Below are 20,069 nucleotides of genomic sequence, written 5' to 3'. Positions count from 1 at the left end.
GCATGGGCAAATGAGCGCGGGGAGAGGGGTGGAGGAAGAGGGGGAGAGTATCTTAAGCCAACTTTGTGCTGAGCCTGGAGCCCAAGGCCGGCTCAATCATGATCTCAGCCAAAACTGAGTCAGTCGCTTAATGGACTGAGCTACCCGGGTGCCCCAAGACGGGTCATTTGGATGAGAAGATATAAATAGAACATTGTTTATCTGTAGGTTATTGAAAATATATACGAAGATGATATCACAGCTTCAAAAACTGTTTTCTTAAAAAAAAAAAAAAACAACTTTTCTTGCAGGAAAAAAATTTCATTAGAAACTTCCTAACAAAAGATTTAAATTAATTTATCTTAATGGACTCTACCTTAGCAATGTTTTATATATAATTTTATTTTTTAACACTTTAAACTCTTACATAGTAAAAAATATTGGAATTTCTGGTAGTGCACTATCCCTATCAAAGTCTAACAAATTACTAATATCACCCATGAAAGCCATGGGGGCAGGAACAGGTTTCATTAACAACTCTCCTGTCATTTCTTCATATATAGTTAATACATATCATGATGATGAGCATCAATTGAAGAAAATTTAAGTGCAGAATGCTGTATTTGAAATCTAACCCAGGGATCCCAGGGTGGCGCAGCGGTTTAGCGCCTGCCTTTGGCCCAGGGCGCGATCCTGGAGACCCGGGATCGAATCCCACGTCGGGCTCCCGGTGCATGGAGCCTGCTTCTCCCTCTGCCTGTGTCTCTGCCTCTCTCTCTCTCTCTCTCTCTCTCTCTCTCTCTCTCTGTGTGTGTGTGTGTGTGTGACTATCATAAATAAATAAAAATTAAAAAAATATATTGAAATCTAACCCAAATATGGTTTATCCAGAAGTCAGACTTGACAATTACCTAGACCACTGTCAAGAACCAGAAATAAGCTAGAAGAGCATCTATCAGCCTAACCAGCTATCATAAAGCCCCTGATAATATTTCAAGAAGGCTTTAGGTCTTCTTTAAAACCTATGACTAAGTAATTTTATTTCATACACAGTTCTAATATATGTAGAAGATGTGGTCTCCTAGTCTAAGAAAAAAAAAAAAAGTGGGACACCTGGGTGGCTCAGTGGTTGAGCATCTGCCTTCAGCTCAGGATATGATCTTGGGCCCCCCAGATGGAGTCCCACATCGGGCTCCCCGCGGGGAGCCTGCCTCTCCCTCTGCCTATGTCTCTCCTTCTCTGTGTCTCTCATGAATAAATAAAAATCTTTAAAAAATAAAATAAATAAAATAAAATAGACAAGAAAGCAAGGAGGAGAAACTGAATACTGCAACGTCGTGTCTGGGTCAACACTGAGAGTGCCTGCTAATTGCTCTGTCATCTCCCTCTCTTATCAAAAGAGATCCCAGCTGAGGGATCCCCAGGTGGCTCAGCGGTTTAGTACCTGCCTTCAGCCCAGGGCATGATCCCAGGGTCCTGGGATGGAGCCCCACATCGGGCTCCCTGCGTGGAGCCTGCTTCTCCCTCTGCCTGTGTCTCTGCCTCTCTCTGTGTCTCTCATGAATAAACAAATAAAACCTTAAAAAAAAAGAAAGCCCAGCTGAGTCAGAAGGCATGTGTGAAAAACTCTATGTTAAAATAAACTGAGAATGCCACAGGACAAACGACATTTGTTATGAAGCCAGAGTCATCCAGACTAACTTAAATTTTGTTCAGCATGTTCTGCTTCAAAATCTGTTTTACCAAGATCTCCATGGGAAAAAAAAAAAAAAGATGGTTTAACTCTGGAAAACAGTATGGAGGTTCCTCAAAAAGTTGAAAAACAGAGCTACCCTACAACCCAGCAATTGCACTACTGGGTATTTACCCCAAAGATACAAACGTAGTGATCTGAAGGGGCACCTGCACTCCAATGTTTATAACAGTAATGTCCGCAATAGCTAAACTAAAGAGCGCAGGTGTCCACTGACAGATGAATGGGTAAAGACGTGGTATACACACACACACACACACACACACACACACACACACACACAATGGAATATTACTCAGCCATCAAAAAATGAAATCTTCCATTTACAATGGCGTGGATGGAATTAGATGATATTATGCTAAGCGAAGTAAGTCAATCCGAGAAAGACAATTATCATATGATCTCACTCATATGTGGAATTTAAGAAACAAAATGGAGGATCATAGGGGAAGAGAGGAAAAAATAAGACTAATCCAGAGAGGGAGACAAACCATAAGAGACTCTTAATCATAGGAAACAAACTGAGGGTCTCTGGAAGGGAAGGGGGTGGAGGGATGGGGCAAATGGGTGACGGACATTAAGGAGGGCATGTGATGTAATAAGCACTGGGTGTTATATAAGACTGATGAATCAGTAACCTCTACCTCTGAAACCAATAATACTTATATGTTAATTAATTGAATTTAAATAAAATTTTAAGAAAAAAGATAGCTTAAAATTAAATCTCCATACTTAGATAAAAGGAGCAATGATTTTGCCACAAGGATGTTCTTCATAGCACTACACAAAATAGCAAAAAATTGGAGTACCACACCTAAAGTGTCTAAAAAGGAGAACAATGAACTATTTCCACAAAATACTATTTAGCTAGTTTAAAATGCCATAATTCAATATTTATTAATATGGAAAGATATCAACGGCACAGTTACATAAAAAAGCAAACCATAAAACTTGATATGTTTTTGGGAAAAGTTACATATATTTGTAAAAAAAAAAAGTAACTAGAGAACTGGAGTGGTAGTCATCAAGGCCTCAGAAACAGATTTCTTTAGGATACAGAATTTTAAGTGTTAGTTTTTTTCTTCTCTATATTTTTTACTTTTTTACTAGTGAGTATATATTATTTCTGATAAGACATGCATTTTTTAAAAACAACTGGAATGATTTAAATATTGCCCAAAATATCAATTTAAATAACATCCTCTAAAAATATTCTGGGAACAAACCAAGGTTTTAACCTGATGGTATCTAACCAAAGAACTTAATAGGGCCAGTCTTTCTCAAAATTAAGTACAGACTCCTCTTCCTGTCTTTATCCTCCTCTTGTACCCATTCCCAGTGAACCATAGCCCTTTTGCAGACTTCCCTTATCTAGCAAAATCCATGCTCCGTAAAGGATGTGAATCACGTAATACCATGAGGGAGAAGGTTACTCATGAAACATAGGCATTTTACTAGGGAATCAAAAACTTAAACTGAAAAAAAATCAGGCACTATTAGGCTCTTTCTAGTTACCGGGGGAAGGGGGGGAATAATAAGACAAAAGAATCTTCAACATATTTCCAAACTTCCATTACACAGGTTGACACCCATCCTGCTTAGCTGTGATGCCAAGGCCTAAGAGAAAACTATTCTACTGGGACGCCTGGGTGGCTAAGCAGTTGAGCGTCTGCCTTTGGATCAGGGTATGATCCTGGGATCTGGGATCAAGTTCCACATCAGGCTCCCTGCATGGAGCCTGCTTCTCCCTCTGCTTGTGTCTCTGCTTCTGTCTCTCATTAATAAATAAATAAAATCTTTTTATTTTTTTATTTTATTTATTTATTTTTAGAGATTTTATTTATTTATTCATAGAGACAGAGAGAGAGAGAGGCAGAGACACAGGCAGAGGGAGAAGCAGGCATCATACAGAGAGCCTGACGTGGGACTCAAACCAGGGTCTCCAGGATCACGCCCTGGGCTGCAGGCGGCGCTAAACCGCTGCGCCACCAGGGCTGCCCTAAATAAAATCTTTTTAAAAGAAAACTATTCTACTGCTCTGTTAAGGTTCCAGCCCTGCGAAGTCAGAGATTTTCATCACTTCAGTATATAAAAAGCATGGCTAAAAATCAGAAAAAAACCCTCCACCAAACCATTCAAATTCAAGAAATGAGTGTCAGTGGAGGGCTAAAAAAATGCAATCTTGTTTCAGGACAGTTTCTCTGAGCAGTTAAAAAAATCTTTAGATATTATTCTTCCCTAACCTCTAACTCCCCAAAAGGTTGTTCTTTCTGTTCCAAAGGGATTCTATTCCAACAAGAATCACAAACAATACTCCAATGTTTCAGCATGGTCATCAAAGGATTCCAGTAATAGCAGGTGCCAAACTACAAGTCATCTGTTACCAAGACCTCAACGGGTCAGGTCTTGGCACTATCACCCTAACATAAACCAACCCTGTCCCTCATTTCCTCAATCCAGCCTTGAATCTGCAATGCAACATTCTGTTACTCATGGAGCTTTTCCCATGATCAGCCCACCCAAACCAAGAGGAAATGTCATTTTCTCTTCACTGCTTCAGTTGCCTTATTCACCTTGGAACCAATGTAAACACGAGTTCTAGTTTTTTCATAATTCTATTTTTTAAAGAAGTATAGCCTGGCAAAACCAACTTATTCAAGAATTATAAACTGCCAGCTATGTATACTAAACTACAAACTATCAGAACATTAGTAGAAAAAAAATCAAGGGATCCCTGGGTGGCGCAGCGGTTTAGCGCCTGCCTTTGGCCCGGGGCGCGATCCTGGAGACCCGGGATCGAATCCCACGTCGGGCTCCTGGTGCATGGAGCCTGCTTCTCCCTCTGCCTGTGTCTCTGCCTCTCTCTCTTTCTCTGTGTGTGACTATCATAAATAAATTTAAAAAATTAAAAAAAAAAAAAAAAGAAAAAAAATCAAGTAATACTTCCAATTTTTTAAAAAAGATTTTATTTATTTACTTATTCATGAGAGACAGAGAGAGAGAGCAGAGACATAGGCAGGGTGAGAAGCAGGCTCCCTGCAGGGAGTCTGATGCGGAACTCGATCCCTAGACCTGGGATCACGCCCTGAGTAGAAGGCAGACACTCAACCGCTGAGCCACCCAGGCATCCTTCCAACTTTTTATGACATCACTTTGGAATATAACGATTCCCTATTAATTTCAATGTTTAAAAAAGTTTCAATCTGGGGCACCTCTGTAGCTCAGTCAGCTAAGCATCCAACTCTTAATTTTGGCTCAAGTCATGATCTAAGGGTAATGGGATCAAGTCCCACATTAGGCTCCACACTTAGTGTGGAGTCTGCTTGAGATTCTCTCTCCCTGTCAGTCTTTCCCCTTCCTCTCAAAAAAAAAAGTTCCAATCTATTTATGAAAGAATCAGTTTGATATTCATTTGATTATTTTGCCAAAAATCATGCTAATCTGACAAATATAGCTACACATTTATTGCCATAAATAAGGAACAAAAGTCTGGAACACATAATCTATAACAAGCAAACTACTAGAGATAAGGTTGTCCATAAAATACATCACATCAAAGAGTTTTTGTACTCTTATAATTCCCTCCAGGTATTGCAGGTGAGTTTTTAAGGAAGAAGAGTCCTTTGCCAAATGCTAAATTAAAAAAAAAAAAATCAGGAAAAGAGTTGTAATGGATAAATATTTCAAAACTATTGTAAATGTCATGGTAGTACTTTCACTTAAAATGATCTAAATGTTTGGTTTATCCATAAACCAGAAGGATCATCACTAGAAACTAACCTGTTAAGCTACAGAAGAATTCACTCCCACAAATCTAGGTGGAAAAAAAATGATCAAGTGATAAAGTCAGATATTCATTTTAATTTAAATAATTTTTCATTTAAGATACATTTGAAGACCTCAAAGGTGGAAGAAATGCAGGAAACAAGATGAATGGTCATATTCTATGTCTAGTTTGGGTATCTTCAACACAGCTGTATTAGAAGATCACTTTAACCCTGTGGTCCACATGAAACTACCTGATTCCCTATTGAGCACCTTTATAACAGAAGAGTCTACAAAGATTTGGTACATCTTTCAATGTAAAGTTATCATGCTTATTACCCCAGCAGACTGCTGAAAAGCATTATTTTTAAACAAAGTAAAACTTCAGTCCACTTCAATCTAAAAATTACAAAATACGACCAAGTATGGGAATTTTCACTATGAATAATCTCAGGACATGGAAAGAAGGGATCAACAAGACCACAGCATTTTGAATACTTAGAAGAGCGATTTAACAAAGCACTTTTAACACAGCCTAAAATAATCTGAAGTTAGAAACACAATTCAATGAGCCATGCACTTTTAATCCTTAACACCTGGAAGTAAAATCTTAAACTGTTGAATAAGGTGGCTGATTAATCTATCCTGGGGGAAACCTTATGTAATTACAGACTACGAAACACTTGATATGCTGATTACATCAATCTCTAGAACATTAATGCATGTAATACACTCACTCTCCAAAACTATTGGATTTTGAAGGGTTAAGGAAGCAGTGTTGTAGGACATCTAAAAAGACACTGAGGGGCATCTGGCTGGCTCAGTTAGAAGAGCATGTGACTCTTGCTCTCAGGGCTGTGAGTTACAAGCCCCATATTTGGTGTAGAGATTACCGAAAAATTAAACTTAAAAAATTTTTTTTAAACGACACTGATTTGGGGAAGCGAGGAACATCCTTAAGAACTAATATAACATTGGGACATGTGGGTGGCTCAGTGGTTGAGCACCCACCTTTGGCTCAGGGCATGATCCCCAGGTCCTGGGATCAAGTACTGCATTGGGCTCCCCTCCAGGAGCCTGCTTCTCCCTCTGCGTGTATCTCTGCGTGTCTCTTTCTCTCTGGGTCTCTCATGAATAAATAAATAAAATCTTAAAATTAAAAAAAAAAGAATATATATAGGAAATTTTAGTACACTTTTTTATAATACTCTTCCATCTGGCAAAATCTGTTATTTTATAAAAATTAAGACGAGAAAACTCAGGGCAACCAAAAAATGAAAAAATATAGTTGAACTATTTTCCTATCTTTTCCAATACTATTACACATCCATTGGACAAATTAGGTCTCTGGCAAAAGTTTCATTGTTTTTGACTGAACTGACCTGTCAGTTTTGTCAGCCAACTCAGTGGGAAAGTTTTTCACTCATTTGCTCTGTTGTCTAAGTGGACTGGCTGTGTTACCATTCCCTACACCCAACCTGGATATACCACAGAGGGTTTTTTTAATGATTTTATTCATCTATTCATGAGAGACACAGAGAGAGAGGCAGAGACAAAGGCAGAAGGAAACACAGGCTCCCTGCGGGGAGCCTGATGTGGGACTCCATCCCAGGACCCTGGGATCATGCCCTGAGCCAAAAGCAGATGCTCAATCACTGAGCCACCCAGGTGCCCTACCACAGAGGGTTTTCAATGAAGGTTTTTCAGATTATCCACTCATCCAAGCTTCACTCTCTTTAGAGTCCACAAATCATGCTGTCATCTACCCAACAAACCTTCATTAAAGAGAGAACAGAAAATTAACAGATTACTAGTAAGCCAAAATTTTTCTCTGAAAAATAGTAAAAGTTCTAGTAAAATTAAATGTTTGACTCTTGCAAAAGCTAGAGAATACTCAATATTCTAAATCTAAAAATCACCTTTTTATTCACTGTGCATTCTGACTTTGACTAGATATAAGCAAATTCTTGTTTGATTTGCAAAACCAGGTTATGTCTTAATTTTCTGCTATGAGAGGTAAGTGTAATTTTTAAAAGCTGCTTTCTTTCAGTCAGTAGTAATAAAATAATCTATTGGGACTGCAAACTGATACAGCCACTGTGGAAAATAGTATGGAGCTTCCTCAAAAAATTAAAAATAGAACTACCATATGATTCAGTAATCACATTACTGGGTATTTACCTAAAGATTACAAAAACACTAATTTGAAAGGTTATATGTATGCCTATGTCTGTTGCAGCATTGCAATAGTCAAATTATGGAAGCAGCATTGACAGATGAATGAAGAAAATGTGGTATATATACAATGGAATATTCAGCCATAAAAAAGAATTAAATCTTGCCATTTGCAAAACATGGATGGAGCTAGAGTATATAATGGTAAATGAAATAAATCAGAATAAGACAAATACCGTATGATTGTATGATTTCACTCACATGTGGAATTTAAGAAACAAAACAAAGGGGGGGGAGGGGAAGAGAGACAAACCAAGAAACAGATTCTTAAGTAGAGAACTGATGGTTACCTAAGTGGAGGTGGGTGGGTGAAACAGGTGATGGGGATTTCACTATATTATATACCTGAAACAAACAACTGTATTTATTAACTATACTGGAATTAAAAAACTGTAAAGAAAAAAAAAAGAACCTAGAGTTCTCATTTTTCTTTCTTTCTTTTTTTTTTTTTTTTGAGTTCTCATTTTTCAATGCACTGTGGCAGGATCCTCTATATTTTCTTCATTCTATCAGCAACCCAGATGAACAGACACTACTCAGCAAGTATATTTAGTCAAAAATAATTGCCCTCGGTCTCTGTGAAACATCATGTGGGTTACAAAAACAAAAAAAACCCAAGGCATGTGTTTTCCCTTTCTACTAAGGGCCTACAAGCTAAAAGCGCTATTATAAGAGATACAGTAGGTTACAAAGACTAGGCATATCTGGGTTTCAGTGTTAGTGCTGACCAAGTCTCTCCTTAATCAAAATTTCGTTAGGCTCCTTGGAACTCTCTTCTCAACCAGGAATTGACTTTTTGGGCTTCCTCGTTCTTCCCAGCCTTGTCTAATTTTAGCAGGAATTCTGTTAGCTGGGTTTAGCCAGAAATCCCCTTTACCTCAATATAGTAATTTCCTATCCGTTGATTCCTCACTCTGCTCTTTGGCCATCAATGTCTCCTTCTCCTTGTATTCAGAGTTGAGCCCAGTTGTACACTGAGCTCTCTCTTCCCCTATTACAATAGCTTTTCTGAAAAAAAGTCTTTATTGCTTTAACTATTGTCCAGTTCTTGTTTTTTTCTGATAGCACCAAACTAAGTGTTTTTAAGTTACAAGCTTTTTGGGTTTACTTATCTGTAAGTTTAAGGGAGATGGGAATAGAATGAATTCTAGGGACCCTTGCCAGGTCTAAAATTCCCATGAAGAAATCTGGTAAAGGAAAAGGAGATACAAAAAATTATGCAGTTTGGACTTGCTGGAGGTCATGGGAGCTGTAAAGCCACGATGTCATCCAGGTCTCCTAATTCCTAGCACAGTGTTTATTTAACAAAACAAGCAGCCTTTACCTCAATGCTGAAACCAAAGGCCTAACAAATCCAGTGAAATGCCATGGCACCCACCCAGTGTGCTATTTCAGCCCAAAGTGCTTCCTTCATCTTACAATCTATTCAGCTTTCTTTAATCTCGAAGCAATATTGGTTTCCTAAATCATTTTTCCATTCTGAAAATATAAACGGTACTATTTTTGACAATAAGACTGGTATAAAACATAATTAATCTTGAATTTAGATGGCAGCAAATATTAAAAGATTTTATTCTCTCTCCTACCGATATTACCTTCTTGTTTTTAAAAAGTCCCCCTCAGTTTGGTTTGGAAGTGGGCTCCTACTGCTTTATTTTAAAAAAAATGGCTCAGCAGAATGAACACATACGATGCCAGAAGCAATTCTACATCTGACTCCAGGACTGTTTTGCAGCGTGACCTCAGCAAGATCAATTTACTTCCTCCAAGTTTCAGTTACTTCACCCATATCCAAAGTGAGTTATAAAGTGATAAGACCAAAGACGTGAAGTTTTAAAGTACTAAAAATCTTTAAGAAACAAAACAAGGGGGATCCCTGGGTGGCGCAGCGGTTTAGCGCCTGCCTTTGGCCCAGGGCGCGATCCTGGAGACCTGGGATCAAATCCCACATCGGGTTCCCGGTACATGGAGCCTGCTTCTCGCTCTGCCTGTGTCTCTGCCTCTCTCTCGCTCTCTGTGACTATCATAAATAAATAAAAAAAATTAAAAAAAAAACTTAAAAAAAAAAAAAACAAGGGAAAAAAAAAAAAGACAAACCAAACCAACCAACAAACAAAAAACAAACCAGATTCTTAACTACAGAGAACTGGTGGCTACCAGAAAGATGCGGGAGGGAACAGGTGAAATAGGTGAAGGGAAATAAGAGTATACCTATGGTGATGAGCACTGAGAAATGTAGAGAGCTGTTGAATCACTGTATTGAACACCTGAAACTAATATGACACTATGTTAATTACATTGGAATTAAAATCTTAAGAATATTAAAAATCTAACAAACATGGTGTTTGCATGCCATGGTAGAGTCTCAAATATCCACCTTCTTACTTCTAAACGTAGGACTACATTTGATAAACATATTCTGCTGCTGCTGCTTGGAATTTTTTTTAATATCACACTGAATAACACCACTTCCTCCTCAGTGTCTATGCCATTTTCTACTGAGAGACAAGGAACAGAGTACAATACTTTAAAGTTAAGCAGTCTTAGGGCAGCCCGGGTGGCTCAGTGGTTTAGCGCCGCCTTCGGTCCGGGGCATGATCCTGGAGACCCGAGATCGAGTCCCACGTCGGGCTCCCTACATGGAGCCTGCTTCTCCCTCTGCCTGTGTCTCTGCCTCTCTCTCTGTGTGTCTCCATAAATAAATAAATCTTAAAAAAATAAATTGTAAAGTTAAGCAGTCTTGGAACACATACAAATACGACCATCTTTTCTCCCCACTTTCCAGTTATCATCCTCTAAAGAATTTATTTTTTTGAGTATTTTTATTTATCTATGAGAGACACACAGAGAGAGGCAGAGACACAGCAGAGGAGAAGCAGGCCCATGCAGGAGCCAAAGCGGGACTCGATGCTGGGACCCTGAGATCACGCCCTGGGGCCAAAGGCAGATGCTCAACCGCAGGGATTCCCCCCCCCCTACAGAATTTAAATTTCGCCAGTAAAAATCTTCTAAAACGTTACATTTTCTATCAAACACAAGAAACAAAACGCTACATTACCTAGTAGTGGCAGACAGCATTTTTTAACACCTCGAGCGTTTCAATTTCCTGCTCACTAGCACATTATGACATCACTGCCTTCCAGTGTTTGGGCTCATGAAAAAATTCTGTTTCCATTTTGTTCCCTTACCTCCAATACACATTATTGCCAACGTTCCATTGTTCCCATTCACTATTTCGGTGGAGAAACGTGATAAAAATGACTTTGTGTTTGCACACTCCTTTGCCCGGCAAAATAACGCTTTCTCTCATCGCAACTCAACTGGAAAGGTCAGTTTCTCACCAAAAGGTAAGATCTAGACAAGATCGAATAGCAAAAGCGAGGCCCAATGGGGGGGGGGGGCGGGGGAGGAGTCCATACAGCACCCAAACACGACGGATTCTGGGGCTTCCAAAGATAAACAAAGGAAGTTGATTTTCCCACGACGCCGCCTGGGCTTCCACCAACCCGAGGCATTTGTGCGGAGCCCACTGAGCTCGTTACGCTGATGGAAACGCAGTCCGGGTGCTGAATCTTTCTAAAGGCTCCCGTTACAGGTGGACATTGCAGAAAGTCAAGGGAGGCAGAGATGAATGAGCAGCTGAGCGGGGCTGACCTCCGATTCCTTCCTCCCGCTCCTCCAAAAACCCTAAACACCTGCCAACCCCAACATACCGACATCGAGCTGCTCTGCTGCTCAAAGCACAATTTCAGGCGCAGGAGAAAGAAGGGAATGTCGCGGGGGAGGGGAGAGGGGCTTCAGGTGCGGCGAGCGCGAGGGGCAGGTGCGAAGTTCACAGGGGCCCAGGGCGCTCAGGGCCGCGCCGCGGGCGACCGCACGGACGGCCGGGGGCGGCGGGTTCGCGCCCCTTCCTCACCTGGCAGCCCTTCTTGTGATGAAAGCCGACCACCACGATGTGCAGTACGGGCCCCCGGGGGGCGCCATCGCCTCCCCGCCCGGCCTTCTCCATGGGCGGCCGCCGCGGGCCCGCAAGCCGACTCCAACCGCCAAGGGAGGCGGGGCCGGGCGACCCCGCGGTCCCCGGGAGGACGGCGAGCGGCGGATCTCCGGGGTCAGCGCCGGCGCCGCATGAGGGCCGCGCAGGGGGCCGGGAGGAGGCCGACGCTCCCGCAGCTCCGCGCCGCCCGCCAGGGCCGCGGCCGCGCTTCCCTCATCCGCTTCCGCTGCTTCCGGGCTGTCACCTGATGCGGCGGCCGCCGCCGGCGAGACGGGGCGGGGCAGGACCCGGAGGGAACCTGACGGGGCGGGGCCTGGGGCTGGGGGCGGGGCCTGGGGCCTGGGGGCGGGGCCTGGGGCCGAGGCACAGGGCTGGGGGCGGGGCCGGGGCCACGGGCGCCTCTCTCCCCTGCCACTCGGGTGCTTCCTTAAGGCGCATCCTCCTCTTTTGCCCTCTTAAAGATTTATTTTTATTTATTTATTTATTTATTTATTTATTTATTTACTTACTTACTTACTTACTTACTTTGATTTATTTATTTAGGCAAAGACACAGGCAGAGGGAGAAGCAGCCTTCATGCCAGGAGCCCAATGTGGGACTTGATCCCGAGGCTCCAGGACCAGGCCCTGGACTGAAGGCGGCGCTAAACTGCCCTGCATGTCTATTTTTATGATGACATTTATCTCCAGAAATGCTTTTCTGAACACATAATAATTTGAGCCTCCTCTAGTTACATATATTTTATGAATTCTAGATTCTATTTTATGTCAGCTCTGTAAGTACGAAGTGAGAGGACAAATATCCTGGAGACACAGAGCAATGACATGTTTTCAAGTTCATTAAAAATGAACTCTCCATCTGGAATTGTTCTGTTGTTTCTTTTTGTATCTTGCCTCAGGAGAGAGCCTGATAAAATACAACCACTCTTGCGCAAAGTATGTAAATGAACCATACAGTTCCTTTTTCAGAGTATAAGGAGACTATTCGTTATCAATAGTATTAAATTGCTAATAGAAAACTAAGTATGGACTTTCTCTAATTATATTTTTCCTGACCTTTAAGGTCTATCAGGTAGCGACAGTGCCTTGTATTTGATCCCTACTCTCATTATGGTGTGGTGAAAATAAAACAAGAAATAGAAAAGAAAACCAAGGGAAGAAGGGGGTTTCACAAACAAATTAGGCATTACTTTGTCTTTATTTTTTTTAAATATATTTTTTTAATTTATGATAGTCAGAGAGAGAGAGAGAGAGAGAGAGAGAGAGAGAGGCAGAGACACAGGCAGAGGGAGAAGCAGGCTCCATGCACTGGGAGCCCGACGTGGGATTCGATCCCGGGTCTCCAGGATCGCGCCCGGGCCAAAGGCAGGCGCTAAACCGCTGCGCCACCCAGGGATCCCCTACTTTGTCTTTAGAGTCTTATGAAGATTAAGGAGAATATGGATAGGAATGAATAAATAGAATCAATTCAAGGAATATTTATTCGACCTTACAGTGCACCTGGAACTGTGGTAGGCATAGTGCATCAAAAGAAAATTTTTAAAAATTGTTGCCTGGTCTCTATCTGGTTATAAAAACAAGATAAATGTGAAAACAGCAGTGCTAGCTTTTGTAGCACCTACGCTAACCTAACCATCATGTTAATAAGCATTGCAAAATAAACATAAACAATGCTAGCTTACTTTTTTTTTAAGATTTTATTTATTTATTCATGAGAGACAGAGAGAGAGAGGAGAGAGGCAGAGACACAGGCAGAGGGAGAAGCAGGCTCCATGCACCGGGAGCCCGACGTGGGATTCGATCCTGGGTCTCCGGATCACACCCTGGCCTGCAGGCGGCGCTAAACCGCTGCGCCACCAGGGCTGCCCTAGCTTACATTTAATGAATAAGCACTGTGTTTCAGTCTGCAAGCCACTTTTCATGGATTATTTTGATTTTCACAACAGTCCTAAAGTAGATACTATTATCCTCATTTTTTTCCCCACTAACACTTAGGTCAAAAAACTTACTTAAGGTCAAATAACTAGAAGGAATTGTGGTAGGGATAAGATCCAAACCAAAGTCATTTAACTTCAGAACCAATTAATTTAATTGCTCTACTGCTTCCCAAAATTCTTGACATTGTGGAACACAATCTTTGGGGAGGGAGGCAACCCCCTGGAAGAGAATTACAGGAGAATACATTGAGAGCATTTTGAGAACTATTAACATTATTGTGGAACAATGGGAAAACCTACGAAGTGCAAGTCAGAGAAGCTTCACAGAAGTGGTCGCATTTGAGCAAGGTCTTGAAGAATGAGCAGGATTTTACCAGAACTCGGGGGGTAGAGCATCCGAAATGCAATAAAGTAAAATCACTAAGGACTGGGGTTAAAGGAAAACACTTGGGAAGGGAAGACTTTTATGCCAAACTTAGAGGAAGTATGTAAGATTTAAATAAAAGTACAGCAAAAGAGGTTTGGTGGTGGCCACATGCTAATAGCACATGGTATTCCCTCTGCTTGGGATGCTGCTCTGCCCCCTTTCTGCCTATCCAATTCTTACCTTCCAAGACTAAACTTTTTGTCAATTCCCAAACTGTCCACGTAACCAGTGGGCAAGTTATTTAGCCTCTCTGACCATGAGGAACTCCATTCAAATACCTGTCTCACAGGATAGTCATAAAAATTACGACTAAGTGTATTTGTAAATTTTCTGGCATACAGTCGGTGCACAATATTTATGAAATGCAAAAAAGTAAAAATTGCCTTGGTGTTTTGAAGGCTGAGCCCTAGGAAGTTTTGAAATGAAGGAGCCATCTGTTAGGACTTCTGAACCTTCTTACTGACATTCTCCTTAAATCCTACCAGGAATCTCTAGTTCTCTAGGATCCCTGAAGCTAAGAGGTCTTTTATATTTTAAATTTCATATACCTTGTATATTATATTTGTTAGTAGGCTTTCTCCTCCATTCATCCTTAAGCTTCTAGAAGGGCAGAAGACATTGTAGTTCTGTTTTGTACAGTTTTATACTCAGCAAAATGCCAAATAGTGTGTAGCTAATGCATATTTGTTCCATGAATGAATGATGTGTGCATTACAACTATCTGTTGTATGAATGAATGATGTTTTTTTCTGGTCTCTCCTGTTTAGACTCGTCAGCCTTACGTTCCTGGGATACAAATATGAAACAGACTTTAAGGCAGAGAATTTGTTTGCTTTCTATTCTTTTCAAAACAGAAGTGCAAAAAGCCTTAAGGTTTCCTGTGATGACATTAGCGGACAGTGACATCTGGTGGCTGCTTATAAGACAAGGCAGTTAAGTGTTGAAAGTGAATACAGTCTGTGATAAATTAGGACTCCTAGCTATAACAAGGTAAGAATGATAAATAAGGTGGTAGGCATAAAAATAAAATGTGTTTTGAATTTCCACTGTAGAAGAGTTTTTTTTCTTTTTAAATGCTGGTTGTGGGTTTTCATTTCACTGGACTTTTAAAAGAAGCACTAGATTCTTTTTTCTCTCTTCTTTAAATAGGCTCCACACCCAACGTGGAGCCCAACCAGCGGCTCCTGGGACCAAGACCTGAGCTGAGATCCAGTCTGAGGCTTAACCCACTCAGGCACATGGGCGCCCTAGGAGTAGATGCTTTCAAAAACGGCTTTTACAAAAACTGCAACACAGTGCATTAGTGGCAAAAAAAAAAAAAAAATTTTTTTTTTTTTTGATTCGGTCTGAAAAAAGATCCTGGCTTGAGATGAGGTGCAACTTCATAGCAGAAAATAAAACGATTCAAAGATGTCTGTATTTTGCAAAACCTTCCGGGTTGCAGGAAGGATTCATTCACAAAGCAGGATCCCTTTAGCGTCTGTCTGTCGGAAACTGCCGGGGGAAAGCGGCTACGTGCCCAGACCGCACCACCTGCAGCGGACAGACCCGTCTCCCCGAGAGCTCAGCGCCCGGGAAAGAAGCGATTGGGAAGGAGCGACTCCTGCGGCCTGATTGGATCGCAAGTTCGGCCTCCGATTGGTCGAGCCTGTCCGGGCCGCGGGCCGGTGGGGGGAGCGGAAGCGCGCTCTCTCAAACTTGCCGGCTGACGGCGAGGCCGGCGGGCCACTTCCGGCGTAGCCATGGCGGCCAACGCTACCACTAACCCGTCGCAGCTGCTGCCTCTAGGTAATCGCGGAGAAGGGGACCGGAGGGCTCAGGCTAAGTGTTGGGGCCCGGGCGGCTGCGGCTGAAGTAGCCCTTGGCCGAGTGTTAGGGAAATGGGATGAAGGGCCTCGGTGCTCCGCGGCTCGTCTGCCGGCTCCCGAGGGTCTGCGGCCCCGGGCCGCCCATGAGCCTCTGTGCACTGGACGCCAGGGCTGGGCGCCCTTGGACAAATTCAGGCCCCTCCCACTGCCTGCGGATAGCACACACACACCTGGAGGAGATAGAGCGCGCCACCTGTAAGCGCCACGCCGAGTGACACGAAGCCAGCTAGCGGGCGTTCAGACTGCGGTCCGAACACAGAGACAGTGACAGGAAGAAATCTCTGGTGAATACGGTTGCGCCTCTTCCGATATTTTGTAGCTAAAGAGTTGATGGAGTTCTCGGAAGTGGCCTTGTTTTGGAAGTTTTCATTCTTTGATTCCACCAACTCTTTTTGAACGCTTGCTATGTGCCAGACATTGCCCACTGAGGATAGAGTCCTGGGAAAGCAACCACAGTTGTTTCATGGGGCTTAGACTCTTTTTTTAAAAAAAAAAAATTTATTCATTCATGAGAGACATCCAGAGAGGTGGAGAAGCAGCCTCCATGCAGGGAGCCCGATGCAGGACTCGATCCTAGGACCCCAGGATCACGCCCTGGGCTGCAGGCAGGCGCCAAACCGCTGAGCCACCCGGGCTGCAGGGGGTGGGGGTGGGGCTCAGATGTTAATTATGTATTAATTATGCATTTCGTATGTTAATCAAAATCACTTAAAATAACATGAAACCACAACCGTGATGGATAAACTTCAACAAAGGAGAGGTAAGTGGTAAACAGGACGTTTTTGTTTATGCAACAGAGATAACGTACCATAAAATCTCTAAAGTTTTTGAATGAATACTTTCTCTGGTTTATCTTTCACAATAGGTAAATAACAAGTGCCAGTAGGCATTCCAATATTTGTTGAAGAAATGAACGGGTAAAATAATCTTTTTTCTCCACCCCCCCCCGCCCCCCCCTTTTTTTTTTCTTTTAAAAATATATATAGAGCTCGTGGACAAATGTATAGGATCAAGAATTCACATTGTGATGAAGAGTGATAAAGAAATTGTTGGCACACTTTTGGGATTTGATGACTTTGTCAGTATCCTTTCAAAAGGTGGTGGTTTGGGTTTTCCTGCAGTACTTAAGAACAGAAGAATATGGACAGTCAGTACTTAACTGGTTATTGTATTAGAAAGTTATTCACCTCTTGATAGCGTTTTAAGAGGTGTGTGTGCTGAAAAAAGATAAAGTTCCTACCGATTACTAGTATTTTGCTCTGGAGCCATTGTATTAAACGTTGTAATTAAAACGGAGTAAAGATAGAAGCCAGAGTAAATTCAACCTGGTATATGTATTTTTCTTAACACCAAATTTCAGATATGGTACTGGAGGATGTCACTGAGTTGTGAGTAGTGTTAAAAATTAAAGAATTGGGGGGAATCTCTCCTTAAGTCAATTTTAGTATTAATGAGTTTAAAATGACTAATGAGAAAACATTGCCTGTCAGAAATACCTTAAAGATAGAAATTTTATCTACTGACACTGGTAAAATTGGATCAGTTATTACCGGGTGTAATTATTATATTATTATTAATGACTGGTAGGGACTTAGTGGAGACAGAGCTTTGAGATAAAAGATAACTAAAAACAGCCAAGGATGTTTGTGCTCAGACAAATCAAGGCATTAAACTTAAGATATAAACGATAGCTCCATTATATTAGTTCTAAAGATCACAACCAGTGTCTGCTTTCAAAATTGAGTGATTACAGATTGGTTTAATGGGTAGGGATTAGTAGTAAATAATAGTAAAAAAGTGAGGCTAGTAAACATTCCATTTCATATTTGATCTCTGGCCAGTTTTAGCTTCTTTTAGTTTTGATCCTAGTGGATGTGGATCTGAGGCCAGTCCGTTCACTATGTTGCCTTTGGTCATCCAGTGGATAACCTTTGTCTCTGAAAACTACTGACATAATTGCTCAACCTCATATTCATATATATACAAGAATAACTTTTTTAGGGATCAGAATGTTGGCTTTGATTAACATTGTTTATCTTGACTCTTTTATTTCTTCATTTAGTGAAATCACACCAGAAGGAAGAAGGATCACTAAATTAGATCAAATTTTGCTAAATGGAAATAATATAACAATGGTAAGGTACAGTAAAGCTGGGCGTTTTTTTAGATGTAGCCCATTTTTGTGAGGCAGAGATTACAGATTACTTGGCTTGGTTAAATGTTCATGGCCCAGTGGGTTTAAGTTGGGAAGGAGATGTTCCTGTGATCAGGGCTCTAAAGCTGAGCTACTGAACATGACAATAGGCTTAAAGATTAGTTTGCTTGGGCTTTTTAGTCTTTTGGTTTGCCAAGAATCATTGTTTAGACTCTAAGTATTAATTGACGATGTTGGGAATTATAAACAGAAGCAATGACCTGGAGAAAAATGGGAATGTGGGGGAGGAGCAAAGAGGCCAGGTGTCTTTGATGGATGAAGAGGGGTTTTTAGATGATGGGTGTGGTGTTGGTATTAATAAGCTCTTTTTCCTTCTCTGCAGCTAGTTCCTGGAGGAGAAGGTCCTGAAGTATGAATGGATTTCCCTACTCTCTTTTGTCCTATAATGACAACAAAATCGATTTTTTTTTTTTTAAGCCTTTTAATGTTTGGATTCTGTAAAGCTAAGTTTCCCGTTAAAGGGAAATGTTTTGAAGATGCATTGTAAATGCCCATTTTTGTAAGTTAATCATTATTATTATTTTGGAAAAAGAAGAACAGTTGTTCTCTGAAGACAAAATAAAAATGTTTTTGGTTAACTGTCATTTTATTTTTGTACTGCAATAACCAGTGTAACAAAGTTTGAAGCTACTTTGTCACTTGCTTTCCTGTAATTTTATCCCCATTTGCTTCCTCATTTACATGATGATTTGATTCTCAAACAAAAATTGTTCCAAACAAAAGAACGAACTTTGATTTTGAATAGTTGTATTTAAAAACCCTGAAATAATTACTTACAAAATTCAGTTTAAACTCTGATGCCTTGAAATGAGATTTTTCCACTGAACTCAGGTTCCATTAACTCCTATTAAAAACAAGCAAACTTCCACTTATAAAATAAGTAAGCCTTGGAGGTGAAAAGTACAGCATAGGGAATATAGTTGATAATATTGTCATAACTTATGGTGACTACACGTTATTGTGGTGAGTATAGTGTAATACATAGAACTGTTGAACCGCTATATTGTACACCTGGAACTAATATCACATTGTATGTTGACTGTACTTCAATAATTTTTAAAAAGCAAAATATACAGGAAATATATGCACATTGTAGGAATGGAGATGGTAAGGGAAATATTCATTACACTTTGCTGTATGGCCTCCAATACTCTCTCAGTATACTCTCAATACATGTTATTTTTACAAAAACATGCTCATCCTGAAAATACTGTTTTGTAGCCCCATTTAAGACTTTATAAAATAATTAAAGTGGCACACATCTTTCCATATCAAATATATCAGCAATATTAGTGTTTGCATCATATTTCATTAAATGGATTTACAATAAGTTAGCCTATCTTTATTATTGGTCATAGTAGTCTAAATCTTTATACATTTTTATCTTTTCTAGAATAAATTCATAACAGGAGGTCAAGGATAATAATCATGTTTCCAACAAAACGTTGTACCATTCATTCTACACTTTGCTAGCAGTTTTTCATGGTATTTTTTTTTTTTCCCCATAGTACTCTTTACATACTTCCCAACATTGGCTACGTTCTATCTTCTCACTTTTCCACTGTGATAGGCAAAACCTGGTATGTTTAAAGTTTTCTTTATTAATTTTGGACTCTAATATTTTATGAATTACTTATATGCGGCTTTTGCCATTGCAATTCTTTTTCTTACAAATTTGTAAGAATTGCTATGAGGCTACTCTTAGTTATGTATTTTGCAGATAACTTCCCCAGTGTATAATTTGCCTGTTATTGGTACTTTTTTTGGACATAAATAATGTATTTTTATGTAGTCATATGTTAATCTCCTCTATGATTTTTGTCATTGGTATACCTGGATTAGAAAGACCTTCTTTACTATGATTATATTTTTGTTTTTTTGGTTTCTTTTGCAT

The 20,069-nt window shown here is 40.6% G+C and overlaps 2 protein-coding genes across 4 annotated transcripts in view; one reads left to right on the top strand and one right to left on the bottom strand.

Moving 5' to 3' along the window:
- Nucleotides 1-11,930, bottom strand: part of AVL9 (AVL9 cell migration associated) — an 80,305-nt gene extending 68,375 nt beyond the window's left edge. For all 3 annotated transcript variants that reach the window (XR_008663038.1, XR_008663039.1, XM_055314636.1), the window contains exon 1: nt 11,649-11,930. Coding sequence is in view for 1 of the 3 variants with exons in the window: in XM_055314636.1 (XP_055170611.1) it covers nt 11,649-11,741 (93 nt within the window). In the remaining 2 variants the exon portion in view is untranslated. The remainder of the gene's footprint in view (nt 1-11,648) is intronic.
- A 3,877-nt stretch (nt 11,931-15,807) lies between these two features.
- Nucleotides 15,808-18,753, top strand: LSM5 (LSM5 homolog, U6 small nuclear RNA and mRNA degradation associated). Its single transcript, XM_055314881.1, has 5 exons — nt 15,808-15,880; nt 16,947-17,042; nt 17,321-17,348; nt 18,023-18,095; nt 18,498-18,753. The coding sequence occupies exons 1-5, from the start codon at nt 15,835-15,837 to the stop codon at nt 18,528-18,530; spliced, it is 276 nt and encodes a 91-aa protein (XP_055170856.1). The 5' UTR covers nt 15,808-15,834; the 3' UTR covers nt 18,531-18,753.
- The last annotated feature ends 1,316 nt before the right edge of the window (nt 18,754-20,069 follow it).

This window comes from Nyctereutes procyonoides, unplaced genomic scaffold (assembly GCF_905146905.1).
Source record: "Nyctereutes procyonoides isolate TBG_1078 unplaced genomic scaffold, NYPRO_anot_genome, whole genome shotgun sequence".
NCBI classification, from domain to species: Eukaryota; Metazoa; Chordata; class Mammalia; order Carnivora; family Canidae; genus Nyctereutes; species Nyctereutes procyonoides.
The sequence above is the reverse complement of the archived record's forward strand: the minus strand, read 5'-3'. Positions and strand labels throughout refer to the sequence as shown.